The sequence below is a fragment of the Chenopodium album genome, chromosome 8 (assembly GCF_948465745.1).
Source record: "Chenopodium album chromosome 8, dcCheAlbu1.1, whole genome shotgun sequence".
NCBI lineage: Eukaryota > Viridiplantae > Streptophyta > Magnoliopsida > Caryophyllales > Amaranthaceae > Chenopodium > Chenopodium album.
Window position 1 is genome coordinate 66726612 of NC_137841.1, and position 26128 is coordinate 66752739.

At 35.9% G+C, this 26128-nt stretch overlaps 4 protein-coding genes across 4 annotated transcripts; 1 reads left to right on the plus strand and 3 right to left on the minus strand.

The window, feature by feature from the left end:
• Window positions 1-3482: 3482 nt before the first annotated feature.
• On the minus strand, window positions 3483-8110 carry LOC145642052 (eukaryotic initiation factor 4A-9-like). The gene is made up of 5 exons (XM_081693124.1): window positions 7941-8110; window positions 6826-6895; window positions 6559-6665; window positions 6044-6474; window positions 3483-4361 (listed from the first exon to the last, which is right to left on the minus strand). The coding sequence occupies exons 2-5, from the start codon at window positions 6891-6893 to the stop codon at window positions 3726-3728; spliced, it is 1242 nt and encodes a 413-aa protein (XP_081549250.1). The 5' UTR covers window positions 6894-6895; window positions 7941-8110; the 3' UTR covers window positions 3483-3725.
• Window positions 8111-10286: 2176 nt separating this feature from the next.
• On the minus strand, window positions 10287-13433 carry LOC145642053 (eukaryotic initiation factor 4A-9-like). Its single transcript, XM_081693125.1, has 5 exons — window positions 13276-13433; window positions 12490-12559; window positions 12293-12399; window positions 11777-12207; window positions 10287-11196 (listed from the first exon to the last, which is right to left on the minus strand). The coding sequence occupies exons 2-5, from the start codon at window positions 12555-12557 to the stop codon at window positions 10561-10563; spliced, it is 1242 nt and encodes a 413-aa protein (XP_081549251.1). The 5' UTR covers window positions 12558-12559; window positions 13276-13433; the 3' UTR covers window positions 10287-10560.
• A 2233-nt stretch (window positions 13434-15666) lies between these two features.
• LOC145555366 (putative F-box protein At3g25750) lies at window positions 15667-16831 on the plus strand. The gene is made up of 2 exons (XM_081617112.1): window positions 15667-16044; window positions 16097-16831. Exons 1-2 carry the CDS (start codon window positions 15667-15669, stop codon window positions 16829-16831), a joined length of 1113 nt encoding a protein of 370 aa, XP_081473238.1.
• Window positions 16832-18251: 1420 nt separating this feature from the next.
• On the minus strand, window positions 18252-24706 carry LOC145556330 (uncharacterized). The gene is made up of 11 exons (XM_081617984.1): window positions 24277-24706; window positions 23259-23373; window positions 23032-23159; window positions 22848-22932; window positions 22218-22381; window positions 21963-22116; window positions 20726-20928; window positions 20539-20652; window positions 19543-19613; window positions 19363-19457; window positions 18252-18659 (listed from the first exon to the last, which is right to left on the minus strand). Exons 1-10 carry the CDS (start codon window positions 24427-24429, stop codon window positions 19370-19372), a joined length of 1275 nt encoding a protein of 424 aa, XP_081474110.1. The 5' UTR covers window positions 24430-24706; the 3' UTR covers window positions 18252-18659; window positions 19363-19369.
• Window positions 24707-26128: the final 1422 nt, after the last annotated feature.

A 26128-nucleotide genomic window follows, 5' to 3' on the forward strand; every position in this document is an offset into this window, starting at 1 on the left:
GGAGCACTACCAAATCTATAACTGTGATATATTTATCGTAGCAAAGATTTTTCAGTGCGGCAGGCCACATGGTGCGGTAGGGGTTACTGGTAAGTTGTTATTGATTTTGTCAGGGATTACTTGTATTTTGAGTAAGTGTTATTTGTATTCTTGGATTACTTGTACCCAGACCAAACCCCCATACCAAATCAGTAACACCCTACAAGTAACCCCTGACTAAAACCAGTGTCACCTTACAAGTAAGCCCTGACTAAACCAGCAACACCCTACAAGTAACCCCTGCCGCATACAAAAATTTGTATTATCTGTATTATCGTAGAGGTATTTCGAGTATACTGAGAGCATTGGAAGTTTTTGTTGATCAAGGGTTAGTTACAAGGTACTTAATGAACATGTAGGTAAATTACCAAATTACTACTTCCTCTATTTTTTAGTAAGTGCAATATTTGAAATTTTACTTTTGTCTATGCAGATCTTTGCCCATTATTAATGTATCTAATTAGCGTTTAATACGAAGTATCAATTATAAAACTTTGGTATTCTCACTTTAAGAAATATTTTAAATGCTCATCTAACACTCTCAACAATTTCAGTTCAGTTCAGCTCCAATCAGTTCATAATTTCCTTTTCTCATAGAATATTCAGTTCAGTTCAGCTCCAATCAATTCAGTTGAGCTTAATAAATCAGAATAGGCCCTAATTTCAAATTGGAAGGAATGTTGTATGCCAAAGAATGATTTGAGTTGTTTTTATGCCACATCTAGATATTAGAGCGGTGCACAGGCTGAGTTCCCCAGCTGATTGCTGATACTGATGGACATTAAATTGGGATTATCTGCTCCACTTTCCTTTTGCGGTCGTTTTTAAATACTTGTTTCATTTCCTTATTTAGAAAGTTTTTATAATATTTAATTCATTTTTCTCAACTAGTGGACCCAATTTTTTTACTTTTAGATTCTCTCTCCTTCAATTTACCTTCCACCAACCCCACTATCTCCATATTTTAATACTTTCTCCAATTTCTCCTTAAACTCCGCGCATGGAGAAATTGAGCAAGTATTCAAAAACGGAGGGAGTAATTATTTACAATATTTGATCTATAAACGTAGTATAAAATTATTGGAAAAATTGATGGGAATAATCCTACCTTTGGAGCGTCGGAGATTAATAATCCCACCTTTGGGATTCTTTTTAATAATCCCACCTTTATACCCAATTTGCTGAAAATAGTCCCAACCGGTCATGTAACCTGTTATAACAAGTTACATGACACGTGGCAGCCTGTGATTGGTCAAAAAAAAAATTAATTAAATTTTTTTTAAAAAATTAGATTTTTGTATAATAATAATAATAATAACTAAAAAACCAAACCCACCAATTTCAGGCTTCAGCCACCATCCCCGCCCCTGCCCCGTGTCTCCGACCACCCATCCCTCAGACACGACGACGGCGACAGCGCTGGTGACAGCGCCAGACCCTCCCCCTCCCCTGAACCACATGAATCACCAACGTAACCCCCTCGTTCACGCACGATTCCACGAAACCCAGGCTCATTTAAACCCCCCCCCCCCCTTCCCTCACCGTCGCAATTTCGGCCGCCAAACCACCACCACGCCTCCCTTCTCTTCACTTCGCCCCTTCCCCGTCCTGATTCCGACCTTCTTCTTCTGGGTCTGGATTGGTGGGTTTCAATTTTTCGAAATCCCACCAGCGCGGTGGTTTCTTGGTGACGGTGGTTTCGGGGCTAAATTGGGTGGTGGTTCCGGTCCGTTTGGGTGGTCTCCCCTTCCTCCGTCTCGATCTCGGCCTCCCTCCCTTTTCCCCGGCTTTGATTCAGTCCGATTGGTGGGTTTTCGGTTATTGAAGGTGGTTTGGGTTTGGTGGGTTTTTGATTTTTTGAAGGTGGTATTGGGGTAGGGTTGGCTGGGGTAGATTGATGGACGGTGGTTTCGGGTGCGGCTAATGGTGGCGGTGGTTTTGGGTCTGGGCGGTGGGGTGGTGGTTCTGATGTCTGGGTTTGGTTAGTGGTGGGGTGGTGGTTCTGATGTCTGGGTTTGGTTAGTGGTGGGGATGGTGGTGGCTGTGGTGTAGCTTAGGTGGTGGTGTTTTTTTTTTAGTTTTTAGTTTTTACTTTTTTTTATTATTATTTTTTTAATTTTGGACAAATCAAATTGTGACACGTGTAAAAAAATTAATTAAAAAAAAAATACCTCTTCAGCCGGTTACTGGTCACCCGGGATCATTTTGAGCGGATTGATATCAAAGGTGGGATTATTAAAAAGAATCCCAAAGGTGGGATTATTAATCTCCGACGCTCAAAAGGTGGGATTATTCCCATCAATTTTTCCAAAACTATTTGGAGTTCCAAGTTATTCATCTAAGTATCGAACCTATTATTTGTTCGAACTATCTAGTAATTTTTGGCTATTTAGAAGTAGTATTTTTTTATTCTGAACAGGTTTGAACAACCTTAGATAATGCTATGGCAACTTTCAACCTGGAGATATACAGAGTGCATGTTCAGATTTGGCTAGGCCGATTCCTTTTCTTTACAAGAAACACTGCTTCAATTTTTATTAATCTCACAAGCACAAGTACAAACATACTCTCAAATTAACATTGATGAATGCATGGATCTACCAATTACACAAAAAAATACAACTATCAATGTAAGTAATAGCTAGTTCCGTGAATCTCCTAACACTAATCCGTCGATTAGACTCTCTAACTAAACCAAGTTTATTAAGTATAAGCCATACAGAAAACTTCTGATGGGAAAGGAAAGAGAGGGATAGCCCTAGAGGATGGGGTGGGGAACAATTGCCCTCACTTGAAGGGTTTACCCCCCCCCCCCCCCCCCCCCCCCAAACACAACACTCTTCCTCGTCAATAAGGAGGCAATCATGTCTAAAACAAGAAGTGGTTGATGAAACGATGTGGTGATAGTTGACAGAAAGGATAATTACCCTCATTGTGGAGGTTATCGCCCTAAGGGGTGGGTAACGGAGCTATTACCTCCATTAAAAGGGTAAAAATCACCCCACACCCCTTCCCTCGTCACTATAACACCACATCCTCTCAGCAGGCCATCAATCCAAGAATGCACTGTAATGATGATGAAATGACATGAAGACAATAAATCAGGGTTAAAGGAAGCAGCAAAATAAACAAATGGTACAAGGAAAGGAGGTTAAATTGGAAGCAAATGGTTAGATTTAGCTGAATGTGAATAAAAATGGAAGTAAATGGCGTAATAAAGGCAAATGGTACGTCAAGGTACCGTTATTGTGTTGTCAAAGAATAGATTGTCTTCCAAATACAAATAACTAAAACCATTTCAGGCTCGTAGAAAAGGTTTCAGGTTTCTTAATTTTAGCCAAAGAATATGCCTAACCAATCCATCTGCCAATAGTTTGGCTCACGGGCATGCAGAAATGCAGAATTACAAGCAAAACCAAAATCATGCCAAAACGAACAGCATATATGCCAACAGGGCAACAGAGGACACGATCCTTGAGCCAAATAGGATAAAGAGTATAATTTAAACTTGTCTCTAAGCTCCTACAAAATTTTAACCCGGGGCATCCACAACACAATTTAGTGATGTTCCCATAATAGAGAAAAAAAGGAAAAGACAACACGCAGTAATTTGCCCAAATCTTTAGTAAGCTGGACAGACAAAACATCTTACCTCAAAACACAAACAAAGTGACAACTTGTACTTATCATATAAGATCCGCAACATTGGCAGGGAGCTCCTCAATCACCACACTGTAGAATTTCTGGATATCAAAGAGCATTCTATCATCAGCACTGGTCACAAAATTGATGGCAACACCCTTTCTTCCAAAACGTCCACTTCGTCCAATCCTGTGAAGATAGTTCTCTGGTTGAGTCGGCAAATCATAATTGATCACCAAAGAGACTTGCTGCACATCAATACCACGAGCAAGAAGATCAGTGGTAATGAGGACACGGGATGAACCAGAGCGAAATTCACGCATAATGATATCCCTAGTATTCTGGTCCATGTCTCCGTGTGTGGCAGACACGGTGTGATCACGAGCTCTCATTTGGTCGGTCAACCAGTCAACCTTCCTCCTGGTGTTCACAAATATGACACTTTGGGTGATTGCCAAGGTTTCATACAGATCACAAAGAGTGTCAAGTTTCCATTCTTCTTTGTCAACATTCACATAAAACTGCTTGATACCCTCAAGGGTGAGCTCATCTCGTTTCACAAGAATCCTCACAGGCTTGTTCATGAACTTTCTGGTGATCTCAAGGGCCTCAGGAGGCATAGTAGCAGAGAAAACTCCCACCTGGATCTTAGGGGGTAATTGCTGGAAAATGTCATAGATCTGTGAAGGAAAAACGAAAAAATAAGTACCAATAGTACACATATTTAACCCACAGCAATTTAGAAAAATAAGTGTATGACATTAACCAAGTCCCAAATACTGCATAGTCAAATTTACGAGTAACCCTACTCCCACAGACCCACATGTAGCATGCACACGTAGAAAACTCCTCATTAACTACTCCCCCAATATTCCATATTACTCTCTCCATCCCAGGACTTTATTTCAGTTTCATATATTAACTTTGCCCATAGTTTTTTAGTGACATTAAAAATACATTTTATCATTAAATATGTTGTTAAATAGGTTTTAATAATAAGTTTCATATAATCAATTTTATCTTTTTAACTCATATTTAACTATATATCTAAAGTCAGAGTAATACATTAGCAGTGGATCATTATTTGAATTATATCTATCTAAACTAATATAGAGTAACTACTACAACTGAATGCCTCCAAACCCCATTGATTCTTTTGTGCATTCGCACAACAAAATCATATAAACATGACTATAGTAGAAACACCAAGCTTTTTAAACAAGAAAGATTAACCACACAAATAAATTCTACCAATCATTCTAACTTGGTTAGTAATAGGACAATAATAGACTCAACAAAACACTATCAAGGTTTGCCTCTAATGCAAAATGGCACCAATAAACAAGGCAACATACTGAAAACAACATAGCACACAACAAGAACATATATAGCAGTGCTGTAAACATGACACCAAATTTCTATGCCATCCCATATAACCAGCCAGAATTTGTTAAGCATATCCACAAAGATCCCACAGAGAAACAACTTATAAAAGGCCACATAAATTTAAAAAAAATTAAAAATTAAAAATTTTTTAAAAAAAATCAAAAAAGTGCATAAAAACACCACCATGCAAACATTATAATAAAAAAACCAGTAATTAAACACTCCAACCACTTCCCCTGAATCCCTCACAGCCTCATCCTTATAGTCATCCATTTCTGATTGCCACTTATGGTAAAAAAGATACAGCGTAGATCATAAAGTTAAAACATAAGACTGCATCCAAAGAGAAGAATGATATAAGCCTTCCCACCGATTTTCACAACCCCCACTCCAACCCCCCAATAGGAAGCAACACCTAAAAATTAATATACAACTAAAGTAGAGAACAAACCACATCATATCCAAAAGGCCAACCCAAAAATTAAAAAATAAAATAAATATGGAAGTAGAGCCAGCTTTTAAACACACACCACCCAACAAGTAAGACTAGGAAAAGGGCACTAGGCTCTATGATTCTTAGAGACAAGGTACTTGCAATAAACAAAGGTAAGTGTCCAAGTGTTAGACTTAAGTGTTTCATGAAACTAACATCATAATTTAGCCTACAAAGAAGTGACAAGTGTCTGTACCCATGGCAGATAGGCAAGGATCTATAGGAAAGAAGAATAGGAGTTATTAGCAAATCCACAAAGTGCTTTATGAAATAATTAAGCAGTGTAATTTGTAAATAGAAAAAACTGCAGAATAGTAACCTATATAGTTATTCAACCATTACAAGAAACATTCATATAAGTACAGATTTCCAATGATCATAATACATAGAAATAGGCAGGACAAAACATAAACAGTCTCATTAAATATTGCAATGCAGAAAACCTAATTGCAAATGAATATACAAATAAAATGTGCAGCGTACCTGGTCTTTGAAACCTCGAGAAAGCATTTCATCAGCCTCATCAAGAACAAACATCTTGATGCTATTTGCACGAAGGGACTGTCTACGCAACATGTCAAAGACACGACCAGGGGTACCAACAACCACATGTACTCCATCATTAAGGATTCTTTGATCCTCACGAACACTTGTTCCACCAACACAAGCATGTACCTTCACACCCAAATAGTCACCAAGAGCCCTCATAACCTTCTCAATTTGCTGAGCAAGCTCCCTAGTAGGAGCAAGAACAAGAGCTTGACATTCCAGTAATTCATAATCCAGTTGCTCCAAGATCCCAGAGCAGAAAGTGGCAGTCTTTCCAGTACCAGATTGGGCTTGCTGAATCACATCAAGACCCTTACAGAAGGGGACAATTCCCCTTTGCTGAATTGCTGAAGGTTTCTCAAAACCTGGCAGCAGACATCAATACAAATTAACCAAGGGACAGAGTAAGCACATAATTTCAATTTAAAGTAATTGCATCTTTAAATTACCATAAGCATAGATTCCTCTGAGAAGGTTCTCTTTCAAACCCATCTTATCAAAGCTATCATGAACCTCGTCATATGAAGTGAAGAAATCGTTTCCTTCCTCAGAAAGCCTTCATCATAGGATTAAAGGAAGTCAGAAAAAGAAAAGAGCAAAAAGTTCTTCCCACATACAAATATAGATTTAAAAGCACGGGTCCTTATTTACTAAATGCTCAAGTGCAAATGAATTGGGTGTATGACTTCAGAAAGGAAGGAGGTGGACAAACTTACATTTCAGTCATTTTGGTGTCATACTGACGAGGATCAAACTGAGAACCTTCAGGAGCAGCTCCAGCCATGACTGCATAATGTACAACCAAAGCCCATTAACACATTGAAAAAAGCAAACTGATTACAAAACTTAAAAAAGAATAAACACAAAAAGATTTCTAACATTATCAAAGCTCATTTACATGAACTCCTATTTACCGTTTAAGTAGCTGGGAGCCTGGGATAGATACAAAATACTAGCCTCTTGATATTAATATCAAAGCCATGTGCTTTATTCTTGATTCATTAAAGAATAAATGTAGCCTCCCTTTCAAAAATAAATATCATACAAAAAAGAACGTACTAATTTGAGATGTCTTGAATAAGTTATCATCTTTAAAATAAAAATTAATTATGATTGGATTTCTCAGGATGTTCAACTTAAAAGGGATTATTACAGAGGGTTTCTCAATGAAATCACTCGAAAATTATCATAAGGCTTGACACAACCATTAACATTTATTTCCAAAGATCTAAGATATCATCCTGTCAGACTGTCCAATACAGAATAGATTAAAGAAAGAATCATACTTTAGACCAAAAAACGCCTCGGCCCTAAGTCTGATTCACTACACAGCGACGCATCATCATCAATACTAATTCCGTATCACTACGCAACGATGCAGAACAGGAGATATAAATCGATGCATAATCAAGCTAAGCTAAGCTGTGCAGGTAAGAAAATTTGAACTCCACAACACAGCAATCAACAAAATTCCATGTTATCAGCACAAAATGAATACAATTACCAACAATTCCGACATTCAATAGATATCAGAAAAATCAATCAACAAAAATAATAAGCAAATCGATCACAATTCAACTTTAATTCCTCCCTAAAAGATCGTCAATTTCATCAAGCAACAGCATTAATTCACAAAATTCATCTATAATTCAGCTAATTTATACGATACAAAACGCATCAAACATCAAATCAACAAAAAGATTAAAACATCAACAGATCTCAAACCACAGATCTCACACAATCGCCAAAAATACAGCTAAACCAACAACATCAAAATTGAAGAAAAAGAGGTGAAAATCCAACAAATTAAGAATCAAATGAAGAAGCATACTTGAAATATATGATGATTGAAATTGAAACGAATCGAAAAATCGAGAGTGGTGATTGAAGTTAGGGTTAGAGCCGTGGAGGAACTCTAACCGGATCTGAGGAGGAGAGAGAAAGGGAAAGCTGAAGCTTTTTTTTGCGAAAAATCGAGGACAATTGTTTACCAATGAAAGGGTAAAGGGTAATATCTCCGCTTATTTATATTATTATTAGTTTATTATTTTTTGATTTATATTAGAACTATAATTAATTATTTATGGAAAGAAAAAAATATAGTTAATTTCATAATGTAGGTAATGATTTTAAGTTTTTTTCAATTAGTTTGTATTCAAATCGTTTTAGGATATATAAAAGATAAAAATAGAAATTATTACGTATAATTTAGTATATATGGAAAGAAAAAAATTATAAAAATAAATAAATTGTTTTCTTAATATGTAGGCAATGATTTTAAGTTTATTTCAACTAGTTTGTATTCAAGTCGTTTTAGGATTCTATTCGAAAGAAACAAGTAGTTTCTTCTTTAATTAATTTCACCTTGATGTCTAATATGTCTACAACTTACTTTTAATTATTAACTTTTATTTTAATTTTTTTATATTTAATACTAAAAGATATTAATTGTATGATTATACATAAGTGTAAAAGTCCAAACATCTCAATTCAATAATAATAATAATAATAACAATAATAACTGTAAATTGATTGAGGTTTTTTGTTATATTAATAATAATAATAAGGAAAATTTGTCAATTACTACCGCAAGTTAATACTACTTTGTAAATTACTACCGCAAATTTAAAAAGTTGTGAATTACTACCGCAAAAAAAATTTAAGTTGTTGCGATTACTACCAAACCCCCATTAAACCCAACTATGACGTCATTATATCACTTTAACCCATGGTTAAAGCCCTTAACCATGACGTCATTATATCCCTAAACCATTTTCTTTTTGGGGGGGCTGGTTAAAGCCCTTAACCATGGTCAAACACGGGTTAAAGGGATATAATGACGTCATAGTTGGGTTTAATGGGGGTTTGGTAGTAATCGCAACATCTTAAAATTTTTGCGGTAGTAATTCACAACTTTTTAAATTTGCGGTAGTAATTCACAACTTTTTAAATTTGCGGTAGTAATTTACAAAGTGGTATTAACTTGCGGTAGTAATTAGCAAATTATCCTAATAATAATGACATATTTGTAACCAAAAATAAAATAAAATAAAAAAACCTAATACATACAATAAAACTTTAATCATTTTTCAAAAGAAGTATAAAGATTCAACATTAAAGGACTACTTTCCCATCTAAAATAGGTGGTTAGCCTTAATAAAGTATTCTTCATCTAAATTATGCACTTAGGTCCATTCTTTTTGAATTGTTCAGCTCTGCTCTGCTGAAATCTGTTCTACTCTGCAGTGTTGAACCTCTGCTCTATATTACCCAGAAGCTCAGAAAAACAAGGCTTTAAAGTTTCAATTAGTTATGTATTTTAATATTTCCCTTTTGTTCAATCACTTTCATCTTTCGTCAAAAAAATTACTCCCATAAAAAAATAAAAAAAAAAAAAAAAGTTACAATGAATTCTCCTATAAGAGTATAAGACAACACAACTAAGAAGTGGGGTTTGATTGAAGTGGTTAACAGGTTAGTGCTCAAATGAGTCAAATCCTTACAAAATTGCACCCCATCCTTTGGGGTAGGAATTTGTTATTGATATTTTATACTCCGTAGATAGGAACAGATAACCTTGGCAAAGGGTTCACCGTTTCACAACCTCCTTTAAAACACAATTATAAGTCGGTTCACAAACCAATTGTTACATCATATAGAGCTAAAGTGGTATCAATATTTTGTCAAATTTTCCTTCTAATTGCAATTACTTATTGATATTTGCTACTTCCTCTGTCTACGTGTTTTAAAACAAATATTAGCTCTTATAGATCAATGACAATTAATAGTCAAAGTTTTAAAAGTTTGACCCAAATAATAGCAATGAGGCAAAAAATTAGAGACGAGAAAAGTAGTTAACTTTAGAGATAGCCCCTAATCATCACTTTGTATGCCAAGTTTAGTACCAACGATTATAGCATGGAAATTGAAGTAATTTGAAGACTCAAGTATAGACGAGTTATGTACTTCCATCGGCCTCATTTCTATACCCGAATCACAATATAGTAAATAGTAGTAACTAGCAAGTAATTTACAGACTCTTGTATAGACGAGTTATGTACTTCCATAGGCCTCATTTCTATACCCGAATCACAGTATAGTAGCAACTAGCAAGACACAAGATCAATGACAGGAAAATTAAAACAAACGAAGATAAAGATAAGCAAATGAGCAGAGGTGAAAAAAACTCTTCTTAACCTAAAATACAAAAGTACATTAAACTTTGTCTCCTACAAAAATTTAAGCTGGGACACCCACAGCGTGGTTAGTGATGTTCCCAAATAAAGGAAGAAAAATTGAAACGCATAGTAATAAAACTGATAGCTGTGAACTGTCATCCGATAAATAATTATCATCCAATAAACACCACGTTGTCCAAATGGAATCTTTACTAATTGGACAGACAAAACACCTTCCCTAAAAACACAAACAAAATATCAGCCCTCAGGTCATCAGATAAGATCGGCGACGTTAGCAGGGAGCTCCTCAACTGTGACATTGTAGAATTTCTGGATGTCAAAGAGCATCTTGTCATCGTCACTGGTCACAAAATTGATGGCAACACCCTTCCTTCCAAATCGTCCACTACGTCCTATCCTGTGCAGGTAGTTCTCAGGTTGAGTAGGTAAATCATAATTGATCACAAGGGAGACTTGCTGCACATCAATACCACGAGCAAGAAGATCGGTGGTAATGAGGACACGGGAGGAACCAGAACGGAACTCCCTCATGATGATGTCCCTAGTGTTCTGGTCCATGTCTCCGTGAGTGGCTGAAACAGTGTGATCACGGGCTCTCATCTGGTCGGTCAACCAGTCGACCTTCCTCCTGGTGTTTACGAAGATGACACTTTGGGTGATTGCCAAGGTTTCATACAGATCACAAAGAGTATCAAGCTTCCAGTCTTCCTTGTCAACATTCACATAAAACTGCTTGATACCTTCAAGAGTGAGCTCATCACGCTTCACAAGAATCCTCACAGGTTTGTTCATGAACTTCCTGGTGATCTCAAGAGCCTCTGGGGGCATAGTTGCAGAAAATACTCCAACTTGGATCTTGGGTGGTAGTTGCTGGAAGATGTCATAAATCTGTAGCACAACAAGAAATTAGTTCTACTAATCTACAAAAATGGTTACTCGTACAAATTAATCACAGCAGGAAATAAATAGCACAATTAATCATTAAACATCACATAAATCACCAAAGCATTAATAAAAAGACTGACTTAGTCATCAAGATACAAAACAAAGCAGCTACATTCTCTTATGAGATTCCAGTGTATCAACAGAAAAAGTTACAATACCTAGCCTCAACAGATGCCAGACAGATTACTTCTGCCTAAAACTCAAGCCAAGTTATCTCACACACAAAAGCGCAGACCAGTCTAGCAACTATGCCTTAACAGCAATAAGTGGCATAAATCACCTACTACGACATTCGAGTGATACGTCACACAACTAGAATAAAGATAGTATCGTAAACTAGAAACCAAAACACAATATTTACCATAGGTTATCAGACATAGTTTAACCCTAATTATCAACTAGAATTAAAATTGTTACAAAGCACCATCTTTTCTCAACTAGCAATTATAAAAATAAAATAAAAAAATAAAAAAAAAAACACGAAGGCAGATGCATGTAGATTTAATATGAACAGTATGTATACCTGATCCTTGAAACCCCGAGAAAGCATTTCATCAGCTTCATCCAAAACAAACATCTTAATTTGATTGGCACGAAGTGATTGTCTTCGCAACATGTCAAAGACACGACCGGGGGTACCAACAACCACATGTACCCCAGCAGCAAGGATTCTTTGATCCTCACGAACACTGGTTCCTCCAACACAGGCATGCACCTTCACGCCCAAATAGTCACCAAGGGCCCTCATAACCTTCTCAATTTGTTGAGCAAGCTCCCTAGTAGGAGCAAGCACAAGAGCTTGGCATTCCAGTAATTCGTAATCCAGCTGCTCCAGGATCCCAGAGCAGAAAGTGGCAGTCTTTCCAGTACCAGATTGGGCTTGCTGGATCACATCAAGACCCTTACAGAAGGGAACAATTCCCCTTTGTTGAATAGCAGAAGGTTTCTCAAAACCTGACAGAAGACATCAATACAAATTAACCAAAGGACAAAGTAAACACATAATTTTAACTTAAAGTAATCAAGTCCTTAAATTTACCATAAGCATAGATTCCTCTGAGAAGGTTCTCTTTCAAACCCATCTTATCAAAGCTTTCATAAACCTCATCATACGAAGTAAAGAAATCACTTCCTTCCTCGGAAAGCCTTCATCATCATAGGAAAAGACAGAAATCAATATAACAAGAAATTCAACAAACTAGTTCAGATTACATATAACAAACAAGCCAAACTTACAATTCACTCATTTTGTTGTCGTACTGACGAGCATCATACTGAGAACCTTCGGGTGCAACTCCTGCCATGACTGCAATAATCATGCACATACGATCAGATTCCCCAATCACAAATTAAAGTCGCTCAAAGCACAAACACAGTAACAACACAATTGAATTACAAAAATCGAATGCGGCAAAGACAAAATCTTTGATAAAAGATTTCTAATAAACAGCCGATGATTCAAGCATTAATTCACAAAGACTACAAATCAAGAGTAGCCAACGACGATAATCCCTCACTTTAATTCCCACAGTCATCTTCAATTCACAGAAATCATTGCAATTTAACGGAAACAAGTAAATTTGACGAAAAGATTCTAGCTTTTTAGCCAAAATAACCCTCATTCTCTTAAAAATTATAGATCAAATCCGGGTATATCAATATATCTAGCTTTCTAAAATCAAAATAATGCACCTAACAACATTAACAATCAAAATAGCAAATTTCCAACACAAAAACCTAAAATCATAAATAAATCTAAACAAACTACAACAGGGAAGACAAAAACGATAGGATAACACAATTGCAATACCAAATTAACAATATTATTGATAAATTAAAAATCATTATCACATTAATCACCTCAAAAAACGCAGATTACAGGATAAATCAAGCATTAAAATCAAAAACACATGATACAACACAAAAACCAACTAAATCTATAACAAATTTGAACAAAAAAATCAGCAACAATAAAGAAAAGATTAATACATGAATAAAACGAAAAGGAGAGAAGAAACATACTTGAAAATTGGGGGAAAAAAAGAGCGAAAAGGAGATTGAAAAGCGGAGAAGAGCGAAAGGAAGAACTAGGGTTAGAGCCGTGAAGGAACTCTAACAGGATCTGAAGAGAGTGAAGGAGAGAGAAAAAAGGAAGCTTTTATATTTGAAACAAGGAACGACAACCAATTGCCGATGTTCCAATTCTATTTATATTAGGGTTTTGCTATTCTTTCTTTTGCTTTAGATTGTCCCTTCATTGAGGCTTTTACCCGGCCTGCTTTCTTTTTGGGTCGGGTTATGGAATTTGGAAGGTTTGGGCTTCATGCTTCTTGGGTCTTTTATTATCTCTTCATAGGTTGTTTTGGGTTACTTGTGTAGTTTGATGGAGTTGGGCATGGGTTTTGTAACTTTTTGTGATAGTACTTGTGTTATCGTGTTGTGTCATACGTGGTATTAAATTGTGTTTAGATGGGTCTTTAATATATAATCTTGAGCCCGGATTTACAAATTAGTGTTGGGCTTGTCAGGTTTAGGCTTTTTGCGGTTTTTTGGGTTAGATATGGGTTTTGAACTAAAAAACAAATGTGTTTTAGGGTTACCCAAATATGAACCTTTTTAGGCTGGCTCGGGTCATTATTGATCACCTCTAGGCTCTAGCTTTTTATGCTTATGAAGGTTGTTGGCATGTTAAAGGAATGCGGTGGGTAAATTTTATGTGTATTGTAATGTATTTTTGTGTCGAGATGAGCTAACATGGGTAAGAAGAGGCTTGTGAATGATTTTATAAAAAATAAAAAATATAATAAAGAAAAAATTGTTCAATTAAAATAGAAGGGCCAACAAACTTCATTTTCGTAGTGATTAAGTTATTGGTAATTATATCAATTACGTCATATTTGGTTCAAAATATGGTTAAAGGGGGTAAAGTTGTACTGATCTGTAACCAAATGTGGAGTATAATGTAAAGGTGTAACGTAATAATAAAACTAAAAAATGTGCAAAGCATAAAGAGCACCAAGGGACAGAACTAGTGCTTATGAAACTTTATTACTCATATCTCTTATTATGAAATACTCCGTAATTGATATCACACGTATAACGGTATAAGCACATCCTAGATCCCTTATATGATAACTTTATCAATTTTTTTTTTTTTGACACATACTATATCATATCTTCAGTTGATTAAAATGTAGAGATATGCCATGTATTATACGGAGTATGAGTATAATATTATTGTTAGTTAAGTGCAATGGATATCTGCTAAATTTATGAATGCCATTGCTTGATTTCATTAATAACTTTGCCACACATATATAATACAAAGACTAACCCTTTTTTTTTTTTTTTTGACAAGAAGAAGAATATTATTATTAATAAACTAGTTAAAGTCCCGTCCAATGCACGGATTTTTAATAACTTATATAGCGAATTACGACATTAATTTAACAATTATATATTTAAAAAAAAAAGAATTACAGTAAAATATATACATTCAAAAATATTTCGTTTGAGTGCGTATGGCAAAAATATAATCGTTAAATTGGAAAGTAAATATTACTTGTATAGGCTATAAATATTTTTCATAAGGAAAGATAAAGAGTGGAGGGAAAATTTATAACCATTGAATGACATGTGTCATCACTGGTTTCGCTTTTACTATTAAGTTATTGATTATTGATAGCCATACGGCATCTACAACAATAATAAAGATTTGTAACCACAGATCTAGAGAAAATAACATAAGTTTTACAATCAAAATCATAACTAATTTGCATATCGGGCATAACTCACACTCCACCGCTTCAAACTTGAAGCGAGTAGTGATTTTCGATGTCTTTGCATCTTTCCAAGTAGAGACCTTCGCAATCTGCGCTGATGATTTGATTGTAGAGTTGATAACGAACCCTAAACCCATATGAATCCAAATCACCTTCTCAATTATTATTAAAACCCTAAAATTATAATTCTCATCCATAGATGAGAATCAAAATCCCAAAAAATTGGGAAAAACCCAAAAAAAATTGGGATAGACTCTCACATACGGAGAGAACAAAACAAAGAAAAACAAATCAAATAACAAAAAAGCAAATTAAATTGATAAAAAGTGTCGGAAATAGTCTAAACGGCCAAGGAAATTAAAACCCTAAAGAGAAGAGAGATAAGAGAGAAAAGAGAGAAGAGGGAGGCGGCTTTCAGACTAACCCTTAATTGCCTAGGATTAGGAAACTACCAAAAGATAAAGATATCAAAAGATAGACTAGCTCAAAATATGCAAACCAAAGATATTCTAAGATCTCCTAAATATGTTTTATGGAAAGATTTTAGTGGTTTACATAAGATAGATTTAAATTTAGGGTTATAAATATTGATTATATGACATATGAGTGACAAATAAAAATTGAGTTTAAGATGCGTGATTGGGGTAATATACCTCGCGAAATAGCGAGTGTGATTGCAGAACATGTGGAAACAGTAGAAGACTTGGAAGCGTTTGGGTTGGTATGTTCAAGTTGGAGAAGAGGGGCGAAAGAATGCAAGTTTGAGTTCGAAGGGAAGCCATGGCTCATGCTGCCTCGGCGCAAAGAAGATGGGCCGAAGCAACGTCAGTTTTACAGCCTCTATAACCGCAAACTGCGCACAGTCAACCTTTCTCTGTGGATCCACGGCATTGACATAAGATTATTATCGTCTCATGGATGGTTACTGGCCAGTGTTACTTACACTGACCAGGAAAATAATGTGTTTATTTTCAACCCCAAGTCAGGTGCCAAAATAAACATTCCTAAGGTTACCTGCTTGATTAGTAATATATTTCAAGAATATTACTATGCCTTTAAAGGCAAGGAAATTCTCAAGTTCATCCTCCTCTAGTGATTTCACAATCGCCTTAGTTGCGCCCGATCCCAACTCTTATAGTCATGGGGTCATCTGTTTCTGGAGAGAAGGCTATGAAAGATGGCAGACAGTTTTTACGGACACACGAATTGATGTAACTTTTTATAAGGGTAACTTTTATGGCGTGAGTGATTATGGATATATATGGTGTTATGAGTTTGAGCAATCAACAGGTCGTCCTCACCAGCGGCGTGTTGCTAAACTGGAACCTACCGGCATTTTCTGCAGATACCTTTTCCCTAAAGATTCACGCTACTACTCGACTTGCAGGCTAATAGAATGCTACTTGGTTGAATCAGAGAATCGGTTGTTGCTGGTGATTAGGGTGAGACCAATGGTTTGGGATGAATTATGCGGCCATGAAATCTTCAAAACAAGGTTTTTCAAGGTGTATGAGGTCAATGTTAACAATGGAGAGACGAAACATGTTCCTGATTTGGGTGATATAGCGATATTCGTGGGTTGGAATTCATCCTTTTCTATAAAGGCATCATCTCTTGCTCATGGAATCAAACATAACTCTATCTATTTTAGTGGTGATTATCGGATACCTGGGGATGATGACGCCGGCATCTTCATTTTGGTAGATGAAAATATTCATCGCTTTGATGGCATTATTAAACCAGAATATTGCTATGAACATGCACCATATGTGTGGCTTCAGGATCCAACCTTATGATCTATCTCTTATACCAGCTTTTCTAATTAAGATTCTATCAATAATACAACTTTTCTTATTTTTGTATTTTAATGGTTTGCGTTAGTTTACATTTGAGGCTATCCCCATTAATATCCTACATTAACATTGTTTGTTAATATAGTGGCATTCTACTAGTAAATAACAAATTATGAGAGAGAGAGAGGGGGGGAGGATTCGCTTAAGAATCTACCAAAAACGTTGGGTTTTTCTAAGCTATGCCCCTAAACTTCTTCGGTTTCTAAGCTGTGCCCACGGTTTTTAAAATGTCTAAGCTATGCCCTCCACTTTACTATTTTTAATTAACAATAACCAATTACGTTTAAACTCCGTTAGTAGTTGTGGAACTGTTCAGTACCTCTGTTTGGAGGGAATAACTTGTATTATAAAAGGGGCTTGTATAACACAGTTCCCCTGTTTCTTCTTGTCTACAAAAAATTTAGCCCAAAAAATTTAGCTATTACCATGACAAGCTCCCGTTCTTCTCCAGCAATTTCTAGTTGTCAATGGGATTTTGTTAGTCCCAAGTGCAATTGCAAGCCTCCTTTAGATTGCAAGTTACATGTTTCCACTTCAACAAGGAACCCTAGAAAGGCATATTGGAGGTGTGATTTTTGCAGATTTTTCGAATGGGTAGGCCCTCATAACATGTTGTGGAGAGGAGAGTACCAACAAGCGTATTACGATGGTTTTGATGGTGGTGAAAGCGTTGACAATGGTGCGCTGATGGAGGTGAATGAAGCGTGAATTGCCCAGCCACCACGACTCCACCTCGCAACCAAAACGCAAGCACAAAGACGAGTTTCGATCCGCGAAATTCAACAACGAAAGCTGTGTTTATAAATGAAGATCGCTCATCGCATTCTTTGTTTGATTTCAATCGCAAATTCTGGGCACTACTTTTTAAGGGTTTTGATTTTCTTTTGAGTGTTTATGAAACAGAGTAGAAGAGGAGTTTGATCAGTGTGTGTAAGGGAACAGGAAGGATTTTTTTTTATTTTAATCGTTTTTTTTAAAGGGAATTCAATCGTTTTTTTTTTCTTTTTATTTTCTATTTTAACTAGCAACGACAACTAACAGAGCTTAACGTCGGTTAATTACTGTTGATAATATAGGGTATTGTTAATTAAAAATAGTAAGGTGGAGGGCATAGCTTAGACGTTTTAAAAACCGTGGGTACAGCTTAGAAACCGAAGAAGTTTAGGGGCATAGCTTAGAAAAACCCAATTATGTTAATATAGGATATTCACTTGAATTTTCTCTTATTATTCTACAATACGCCAACTTTATGAGAGCTTTGCATTTGAGCAATCGAAAGACATATCATATCTGCAAGTACTCACATAATGAAGTCAGATTATCAGATTTTTTTTTTAAAAAAAAAAGGTTTATGTACGAGTAGTAGAAATCAATCTTCAGCGTCTTAATCAAAAATTTCATGTCTTCAAGTGGCCGTATAAGGTTTTACAAAGTTACAAAAAACTAACTCATTACGCCCCTTCTCTAATCTCTATGGATGCAAATTGCAGACGAGGCACTATCGCAGGTGTCCGCCATAGTAAAGAATATGGTTTACTTCTTAGGTGACATAAAAGCAACCCTAGAGTAGTTGTATAAACCGTATTGACAAATCACTGTACACTATAATATGAACAAAAAGCATATGCAGAAATTAGTACGACTGTACCCTACACTCAATGCAGCAGAAAACCTTGCTGTGACTTAGTGATGACCTTTTCTGAAAGCTTAGAAGACTCAGCCACCACCATGTTTGTCTTTCTGACCTTCAGCACTTGCAAGTAGTCACAACCTGTTTCAAATAATGAGCAGTCAGAAACACACAGAGAAGAAAGGAAGGAGAGGCCAAAGGTATCAAAATACAAAATGGGGGCAAAAATGTAAATAAACTTTTTCAGGGTTAAAATGGTCAGGGAGAAATGTCATACTAGAACAAGCTAGCCATTTAGCCATCCCATGACTGATAAGATTCACCAACTTCAGCTCAACTCCAAGTTTGTGGCTTTAGACGCATAACCCCACTTAAATTCAATGCAACATCAACAACATAACAGAAATAAAATACTGAAAAGGCCATTACCAGTTTACCCCCCCCCCCCCCCCCAAATATGAACAAATTAGTATAATTTGAGGGAAAACTAAGGCCCAGCCCAGCCCAGCTCAGTCAATGAGAACAGGCCCTAAAATAATAGACTTTGAGAGTGCCAGAAACAACTTGGAAAAGAGATGGCAAGCCTGCAATTGGGAGAAAGAGATGAGAAGGATATTTTCCTGAAAATTTTTTATATTTATCTTTTCTCCGAAAACACCCATGAAGGTTAACTAATCTCCGATTTTTTTTTTATATTTGTTAGTAAATCTGCTAAATAGTTTAAGGTAGATCCATCAAGAAGTATTATTTAGAAAGGTAGGTCCCTTAAAGAATATTCCCCAAGCAAACTAAATGCACATAGATTTTTACAGTTGGGAAGGGAAAGATAGAAAGAGAGACATACACAAAAATCATGTCAACTTAGTGCGATGTATCTCATCCACATGTATAAGCCCACCACCATCTGATCCACAACAAACACAACCATCGCCATGCTTCCTAATTTGGGCAGGAAAAAAAAACACAATTGCATGATTAATTTGATTAGGGAATTTCCAAAAGCAGTAACTTTATTATAAATTACCTGTTTTTAATGAGCAGGTTAAGTTTCTCATGAAAAAATCCTAGCTTTCCTTCGTACACCATAAAATCCACCTGAAATTAATTAGATCATACTATTAACAAGCTGGAGGTTACGGAAATGGGCATGTTAAGACAGATAGCTAGTTTTAAAAAATAAAAAAAATGGCCAGGGAGAGTGGCTGGATAATAATATGGTGGGGGCGAGGGAGGGAGATGCAGGGCAGAACATGGAGTACCGAGCTGGTTAAGAGGGGTGATTGAAGAATACCAGGGGGTTTTTCAATAGCCAGAAGTGTTGCCTCCCATTCGGGGGCATGAACACTCGATACATGGGCATGGTCTTATTTGTGAGATGCTAGTAGTGGAATAATTAAGCCCTTAACTATTCCAGAATGGGAGGCTAGTTAAGGGCTTAATTGTTCCAGAATGTGAGGAATTAAGCCTGCAACTTCAAAATACACTAAAAACCTGGTGCAAGAAATAGGGTGGTAGACACCTTGTCAAGGAAGGGAGGTGAAGTGGTTCAGTTGGGAGCCTTCATCAATCATCACATTACAGGGGGGATGGATTGGAACGAGTTGAGAAAGGAGGTTCAAAGCGATTCTGAAGTTCTGAACTGGGAAAAATTCAGCAGAATGATGGTAGGCGAGGAAGGAAATCAGGGCTATTCGTGTGAAGGTGGCAGATTAATGTTCTGAGGGAGAGTGGTCATTCCCAGAGAATACCATGACACTCCTGTATCAGGGCACTAGGGAGAAACTAAGACCTATTTAAGAATTGCAGCTGAGCGGTATTGGATGGGTATGAGAAAAGACATTTGGAGCTATGTGAAACAATGCACGGTCTGTCAACGGTGCTAGTATTCACATAGCTGAGTGTGGTTCAGCCTGTCAACGGTCTGTTCAGTCTGTCAACAGTGTAGATAAGAAGAGAAGAGATGAAGGGAGAAGGGGTATACTTCAGATCAACAATCTTAAGAGATGAAGAGATAACTTACATTCTCGAGCATAGAATTATCAGCTGGAATTCCTATTGCACCATCTAACAACAATCTTGATGGAAATTCAGGAAATTTGGGACATGGAATTGTCTCCTCGGCTCCAGCAAGCCTCTGTCAAAACCAAAGTTAGTTAACCGAATAAAAAAAAAAACAAAAATTGAAAAGTTTCAGGATTTCGTCTTACCTTCAGCACCATCCGTCCACCGACACATGGTTCAAGGAGGTAAAAATGAGGCATAGAAAAAAAATTCATAGTATCAAGATTAAATGGACCTCGACATATCAACCCCAGTTGTTTTATTGCAAGTGTGTAGCAAAGTTTTTCGAAAGCTATTACATGCGACGACTCTTCTGGAATGACCCAGTAAGGTCTTCCAATCACCAAACCTATCAAAAAACAAGTAACACAAATAATGAAACGTGTATTCAGTGACATATGTTTAGATCATAAGCAGCTAATTACTTTCTTAATATACACTTGTTTAGGCATGGTCATGCCTTATAGGACATTCTAAAGCAGCACATATTCCTTGCCAACAGATATCTGATGTTAAGCACCCAATTATGATAACTAGTCAACAACAGATAGAAGATACTTCTTACGATGTCATTTCAAGTGAGAAATTATTAAACATCAACATCAAGACCCATAGATAAGGTTACTTCCATACATCAGTAATGTTAGCAAAAATACATGCAACAATCGAAAATCAAAAAACAATAAAGTTTACGATTCATAGTTTATTATTATTTCAATCCTTCTTTTAATCTCTCTTTCCTATTTCAATTCTAGCTCCTAATTTGATTTAAAGGTGAAACACAAAGCATTTAAACCAAAAAAAAAATGATTATAGCACTGTATAATCAAGTATATGGAGATAATGCAGCCAATAATGCAAACATGAGAGCACATGTCTCTCAAATACAAATTATAGCACTGTATAATCAAGTATATGGAGATAACACATGTAACATTCCATGACTTAGTGTGTGAGTGGTTGTTTAGAGCAAAATTAAGGCATAAAAAAGAAATCCTTAATATAAAATGAGGTTCTACTTTCACTTGGCATTTATAATTCCTCATTGTGATTGTGCTGGAAGAAAACCAAGATATACTATAAAACTCCATGTTTTTTAACCAAGCATTACAAGGAATTCAACTCGAGTCTGAAATTAATTATAAACTGGAATTTACGATTCCCACTCTCCCATAAAATCAAGGAACATTTGAAGAACATACTTCTGGTCCTGCCTAGATGCAAAGTACCAGAAAGTGGCAAGCCTAATTAATGCACTGCTATTTAAACTAAAAAAAGAAATAAAAATGAAAAAAGAAATTCAGTACATGGGAATTAAATGGAAAAAAAAATTAATATAGCAACTCTTTCAATCCTAAATGATAAACAATTGAAGCCACTAACCTTTATCCAAAGAAGTCAATCCAGTGCTCCCAATTACATCAAATCTAACAGCACCGGGAGCTTCTTTGAGTTTTTCGCAACTCCTAGACTCTTCTTCTAGTAAGGTATCTTCATCAATGGTTGTGGAGTTAAGCATTTGATGATACCCATGTGCCTACATATTGAAATCAAATTTTATTACCATCATCTATAATTTGGGAAAAAAACATATACATGAAGCAAAATAAGAGAAACTACTTCAACAAACTTTAGTACCTGACAAAGGGAGAATTCATTTAGTATCTGATTTGAGGAACTAAACAATCTGCAGTATATTGAACGATTATTGCTCCTTTGAAAGTAAAAAAAAGCCTCCAATCCTCTATCGTCTTTCAATTCTTCAATCCATTTTTTTGCTTTTTTATTCATTCCCAGTTCATCTGCAGTTTATATCCATTGCTTGGATGCTTTAAATCAGCTCAAAAAATGTATATTGTTGCAACATATGTATTAATACTACTTCTTAGCATTAAGAAAAGAATTGCAGTGTAATGTAACTGTCCATACGAAAATTTGCCCTCAAATCTCGATTAATGAGTCATTAAATTGGCAATCCTGGTATCATAGTCCAAGGTGGATCCAGCCTAAGACGACTTGCTTTCAATAGTCTACTACAGTACAAAAACAGACTGCCTAAACATCAAGGGCATAAACATGACATGTAGGTGCCATAAAGTACTATATCATGTGGATAACTTTCCGAAACACTTAAAGATGCTTTGGAAATTAGCTATTTTAAGTAAGACATCTAACAAGAAAAAACATACTTCCCTCAAAAATACTTTACATGGAACGCAAAAAAGCAATTATTTAACCATCTCAAATGCAAAAGAGCATCAGTCTAACCTTGAAGAAATGCATCAGACAAGTTATTCATATCACAGTTCTTAAGGATCACAGATTCCACATAATTGTCTCTGCCTTCAGCATCCTGTATAGAGCAGACAGCAGTGACTTTGAAATTAAAAGGATCACTATTCTTAAGAGAAGTTTGGAACGCTTTCATAATAAATGTAACAAGCAAATATACCGGTAAAATCACCGTAGAGTCTACTTTGCTCTGTATACATGCACCGATCAAAATTATTTTGCCCTTAGTTTCTTTTCTTCTAGCAGATACTAACATTCGATCATTAAGGATCAATGCAAGGTTCCCATCTGCACAATTTTCCACCACAAAAAATAAAATAAAATAAAAAATAATTATCAATGCATGTAATTAGTGCAAATGGAGCACAAAGGGAAATAAAGAGAGACCTTTTGGAAGGGTTGTTCTCTCAAGCAAATGTGGAGCATAACAACAGGACAGCGCGTTGACAGCATCATGCCAATCAAGTAGGTTGAAGCTTTCGGGAGAGTATGCAACCTTAAGCTGTTGATGCAAACACAAATACGTTCAGAACTTAAGCTTCACAGATGAGAAATAGACAGTAGTCTTGTATGAAGAAAGATGTACTTTGTGGGAATATGTCATGGGAATAGAGATTAGAGAGTATGCCAACTGAGAATAAACGCCATACTTAACCTAAGAGATATTATCCTCAAGGACTGAGACCAGTTAATTCTCCAAGAAAATACCACAACCAACACACATAGATACTCAAGAATAAAATCTGCAAATATGAACTGATTTTCCTTGAGTTACCTATCCACACACAATGCGACACTCTCCGACCTCAACCAACACACATAGATACTCTAGAATAAAATCTGCAAATATGAACTGATTTTCCTTGAGTTATCTATCCACACACGATGCGACACTCTCCGACCTCAACCCGAGACATAGCTCAATAAAGTAGCAGGACACTACAGGTCTACAGCCACAAGCTAAAAAATCGATCATATCACCTAACCATGAGAAGACCATCGCCTTGATTGCTCAACTAATACTTCTCAAACTCAACATCAAAAAAACGCTCCAAATCAAACCCTAAACCAATTCATACTTGAATTCAACAATTAAAACCCTAGCTAATTTCACTCCATTATACAAAAATCGAAACTCTCAAGCATCCATAATTCAAAGATCCAAACAAATCAAATCATAAAACAATTCAACAAACAAAAAATAAAATACATAAATCAGCATGCAAATCAATCAACAGTAAAGTAAATTAAAATTCAAATTTGAAAAAATAGAAAGAAAACATGTAGAATTTTGAAGAATAAGAGAAATACGTGACCTAAATCAGTTTTTTGAACAATTAATCGTACAACAACAATGAAATATCATAATCTTGAATTCAATTGAAGAAATAAGCAAAAACCTAACCTCAGATTCGGATTGTAAGTAGCAAAGAGCAATTCGATCTTTGAGAGAAGACAACGCAAACAGATTTGTGAATTGAAGTAGGCTATCCTTGATTGACTTCAAGAATTGAGGTGAAAGAGTGCGAAGATCAAGAATGAATGCTAAAAAGGCCATGAGATAATTGCTTTGCTTCGATTGAAAAAAATGGAAGAGAAGAAATTGATTTTGAAAGGAAAATGAGGAATGTAATATCTTTCATTTGGATGACTAATATATAAACAAGGGAATTGGGTGGAAAAGAAATAGAGGACATCGATTATGAACAACTTAGAGCCTGCAGGGGGAAACATTGTGAAGGGAGATTTTTTTTTTTTTTTTTTTTTTTTTTGATAGAAATGAATATTAGAACTTAGAACAAAGAAAATTGCAGTGATGGAGTAAGAGTTCAGCATGGAAGAAGGATGAATAATAAAAATAAAAAATAAATTAAAAAAAGCCACGTGGCCCGGGCCCACACCTCAAAATTGTGTTTTTAATTTTTAATTCTACTTTTTTTTTTTTTCTTCAGGAAAGGCAATTAATTACATAAACTGATAAACTCCGAATATGTTCTCTTCAATATATTTTAGATTTTTTGTTCAGATCAGATTAGAACTATTTAGACCAGATCAAACCAGGGCACATACTTTATTATTATTTTTTTTTGAAAATATTATTATTATTATTATTATTAAAGAGTTAGTAATAATTATAATAAAAATTATATAATAGTATAAAATAAAGTTGTTAAACAATGATAATAAAATTCAGATCAAATCAAACATATTCAAGTCAAATCAAAAGTATTCAGATCAGACCAGACCAGATCAGACGAAGAGAACAAGTCAAAAATGTCGTCATTACACATTTACATGTTATAAAATTAACATTTGTACTTTGAAATATTATTTATTTAGTGAACTTATTTATAATCGTAATTATAAAGTATTCAATTTGAATTTTTTAGGTTTTCTCTAAAATAATTAAAGTACTCCCTCCGTTTCAAGTTACTCGCAACAAAGGAGGGAGTTGCAGACTCCTAGGAAAAAGATCATAAGCTTGATTATTGAAAAATTAGGGATACAATTAAGTACTAATCCAACCCAAAACCAACACCTAGCACCACCACCACCTACAGCTAGCACCACCACCTACAGCTAGCACCACCACCAACACCTACCACCACCAGTCCACCACCGAGCACCACGAAACCACCACAAAACCACCCACGAATCCACCCCCGATTCCACCACAAAACCACCCACGAATCCACCCACGAAACCCCCACGAATCCACCCACGAAACCACCCCCAAACACACCCACGAATCCACCCCCGAATCCATAACCTAACACCACCCACGCACGAACCCAAAAACTCAAGAATTCAAATTTCAAACACCAAAACCCACAACCCACCACCATCCTGCACGTACCCAGATTTCGAACCCAAAACCCACAACCCAGATTTCGAACCCAAACCCACAAGCGAGGGGACGGCCGACAACGTCATGACTTCCGGCGAGGTGTTGTGGTCGAATTGAGGGTAGATCGGTGAAGAAAGAGAGAGAAATTCTGGGTATGGTGGTGGTGGTGGTAGTAGTAGTGGTAATGGTGGTGACGGTAGTGGTGGTGGTTGGCAATTTAATTAAATTGGGAGGGGAATGATTTTGGGGGAATTGATTAAGTTAATTAATGTAGAGTTTAAGTTAATGAGATAAAATCAAAAGTTTAATTAAGGTGTTTAAAACCAAAAGTAAGGGCATATTTGTAAAATCACTTTAAAAAATTTACTATAAAAGGAAAAAAAAACTTGTTGCAAGTAATGTGAAACGA

What these genes read in the sequence shown, in the direction of transcription:
- LOC145556330 (XM_081617984.1), bottom strand. Translation starts at nt 24,429, where the DNA reads ATGGCCTTTTTAGCATTCATTCTTGATCTTCGCACTCTTTCACCTCAA. An exon ending in GAGAACAACCCTTCCAAAAG is followed by an intron (nt 23,160 to 23,258) that starts GTCTCTCTTTAT and finishes AAAATTGTGCAG; the next exon opens with ATGGGAACCTTGCATTGATC. An exon ending in ATTGACTTCTTTGGATAAAG is followed by an intron (nt 20,929 to 21,962) that starts GTTAGTGGCTTC and finishes GTTTTTTGATAG; the next exon opens with GTTTGGTGATTGGAAGACCT.
- LOC145642053 (XM_081693125.1), bottom strand. Translation starts at nt 12,557, where the DNA reads ATGGCAGGAGTTGCACCCGAAGGTTCTCAGTATGATGCTCGTCAGTAC. An exon ending in CAGAGGAATCTATGCTTATG is followed by an intron (nt 12,208 to 12,292) that starts GTAAATTTAAGG and finishes GTCTTCTGTCAG; the next exon opens with GTTTTGAGAAACCTTCTGCT. An exon ending in CTCGGGGTTTCAAGGATCAG is followed by an intron (nt 11,197 to 11,776) that starts GTATACATACTG and finishes GTTGTGCTACAG; the next exon opens with ATTTATGACATCTTCCAGCA.
- LOC145642052 (XM_081693124.1), bottom strand. Translation starts at nt 6,893, where the DNA reads ATGGCTGGAGCTGCTCCTGAAGGTTCTCAGTTTGATCCTCGTCAGTAT. An exon ending in GACACCAAAATGACTGAAAT is followed by an intron (nt 6,666 to 6,825) that starts GTAAGTTTGTCC and finishes CCTATGATGAAG; the next exon opens with GCTTTCTGAGGAAGGAAACG. An exon ending in CAGAGGAATCTATGCTTATG is followed by an intron (nt 6,475 to 6,558) that starts GTAATTTAAAGA and finishes GTCTGCTGCCAG; the next exon opens with GTTTTGAGAAACCTTCAGCA.
- LOC145555366 (XM_081617112.1), top strand. Translation starts at nt 15,667, where the DNA reads ATGCGTGATTGGGGTAATATACCTCGCGAAATAGCGAGTGTGATTGCA. An exon ending in CCAAAATAAACATTCCTAAG is followed by an intron (nt 16,045 to 16,096) that starts GTTACCTGCTTG and finishes ATGCCTTTAAAG; the next exon opens with GCAAGGAAATTCTCAAGTTC.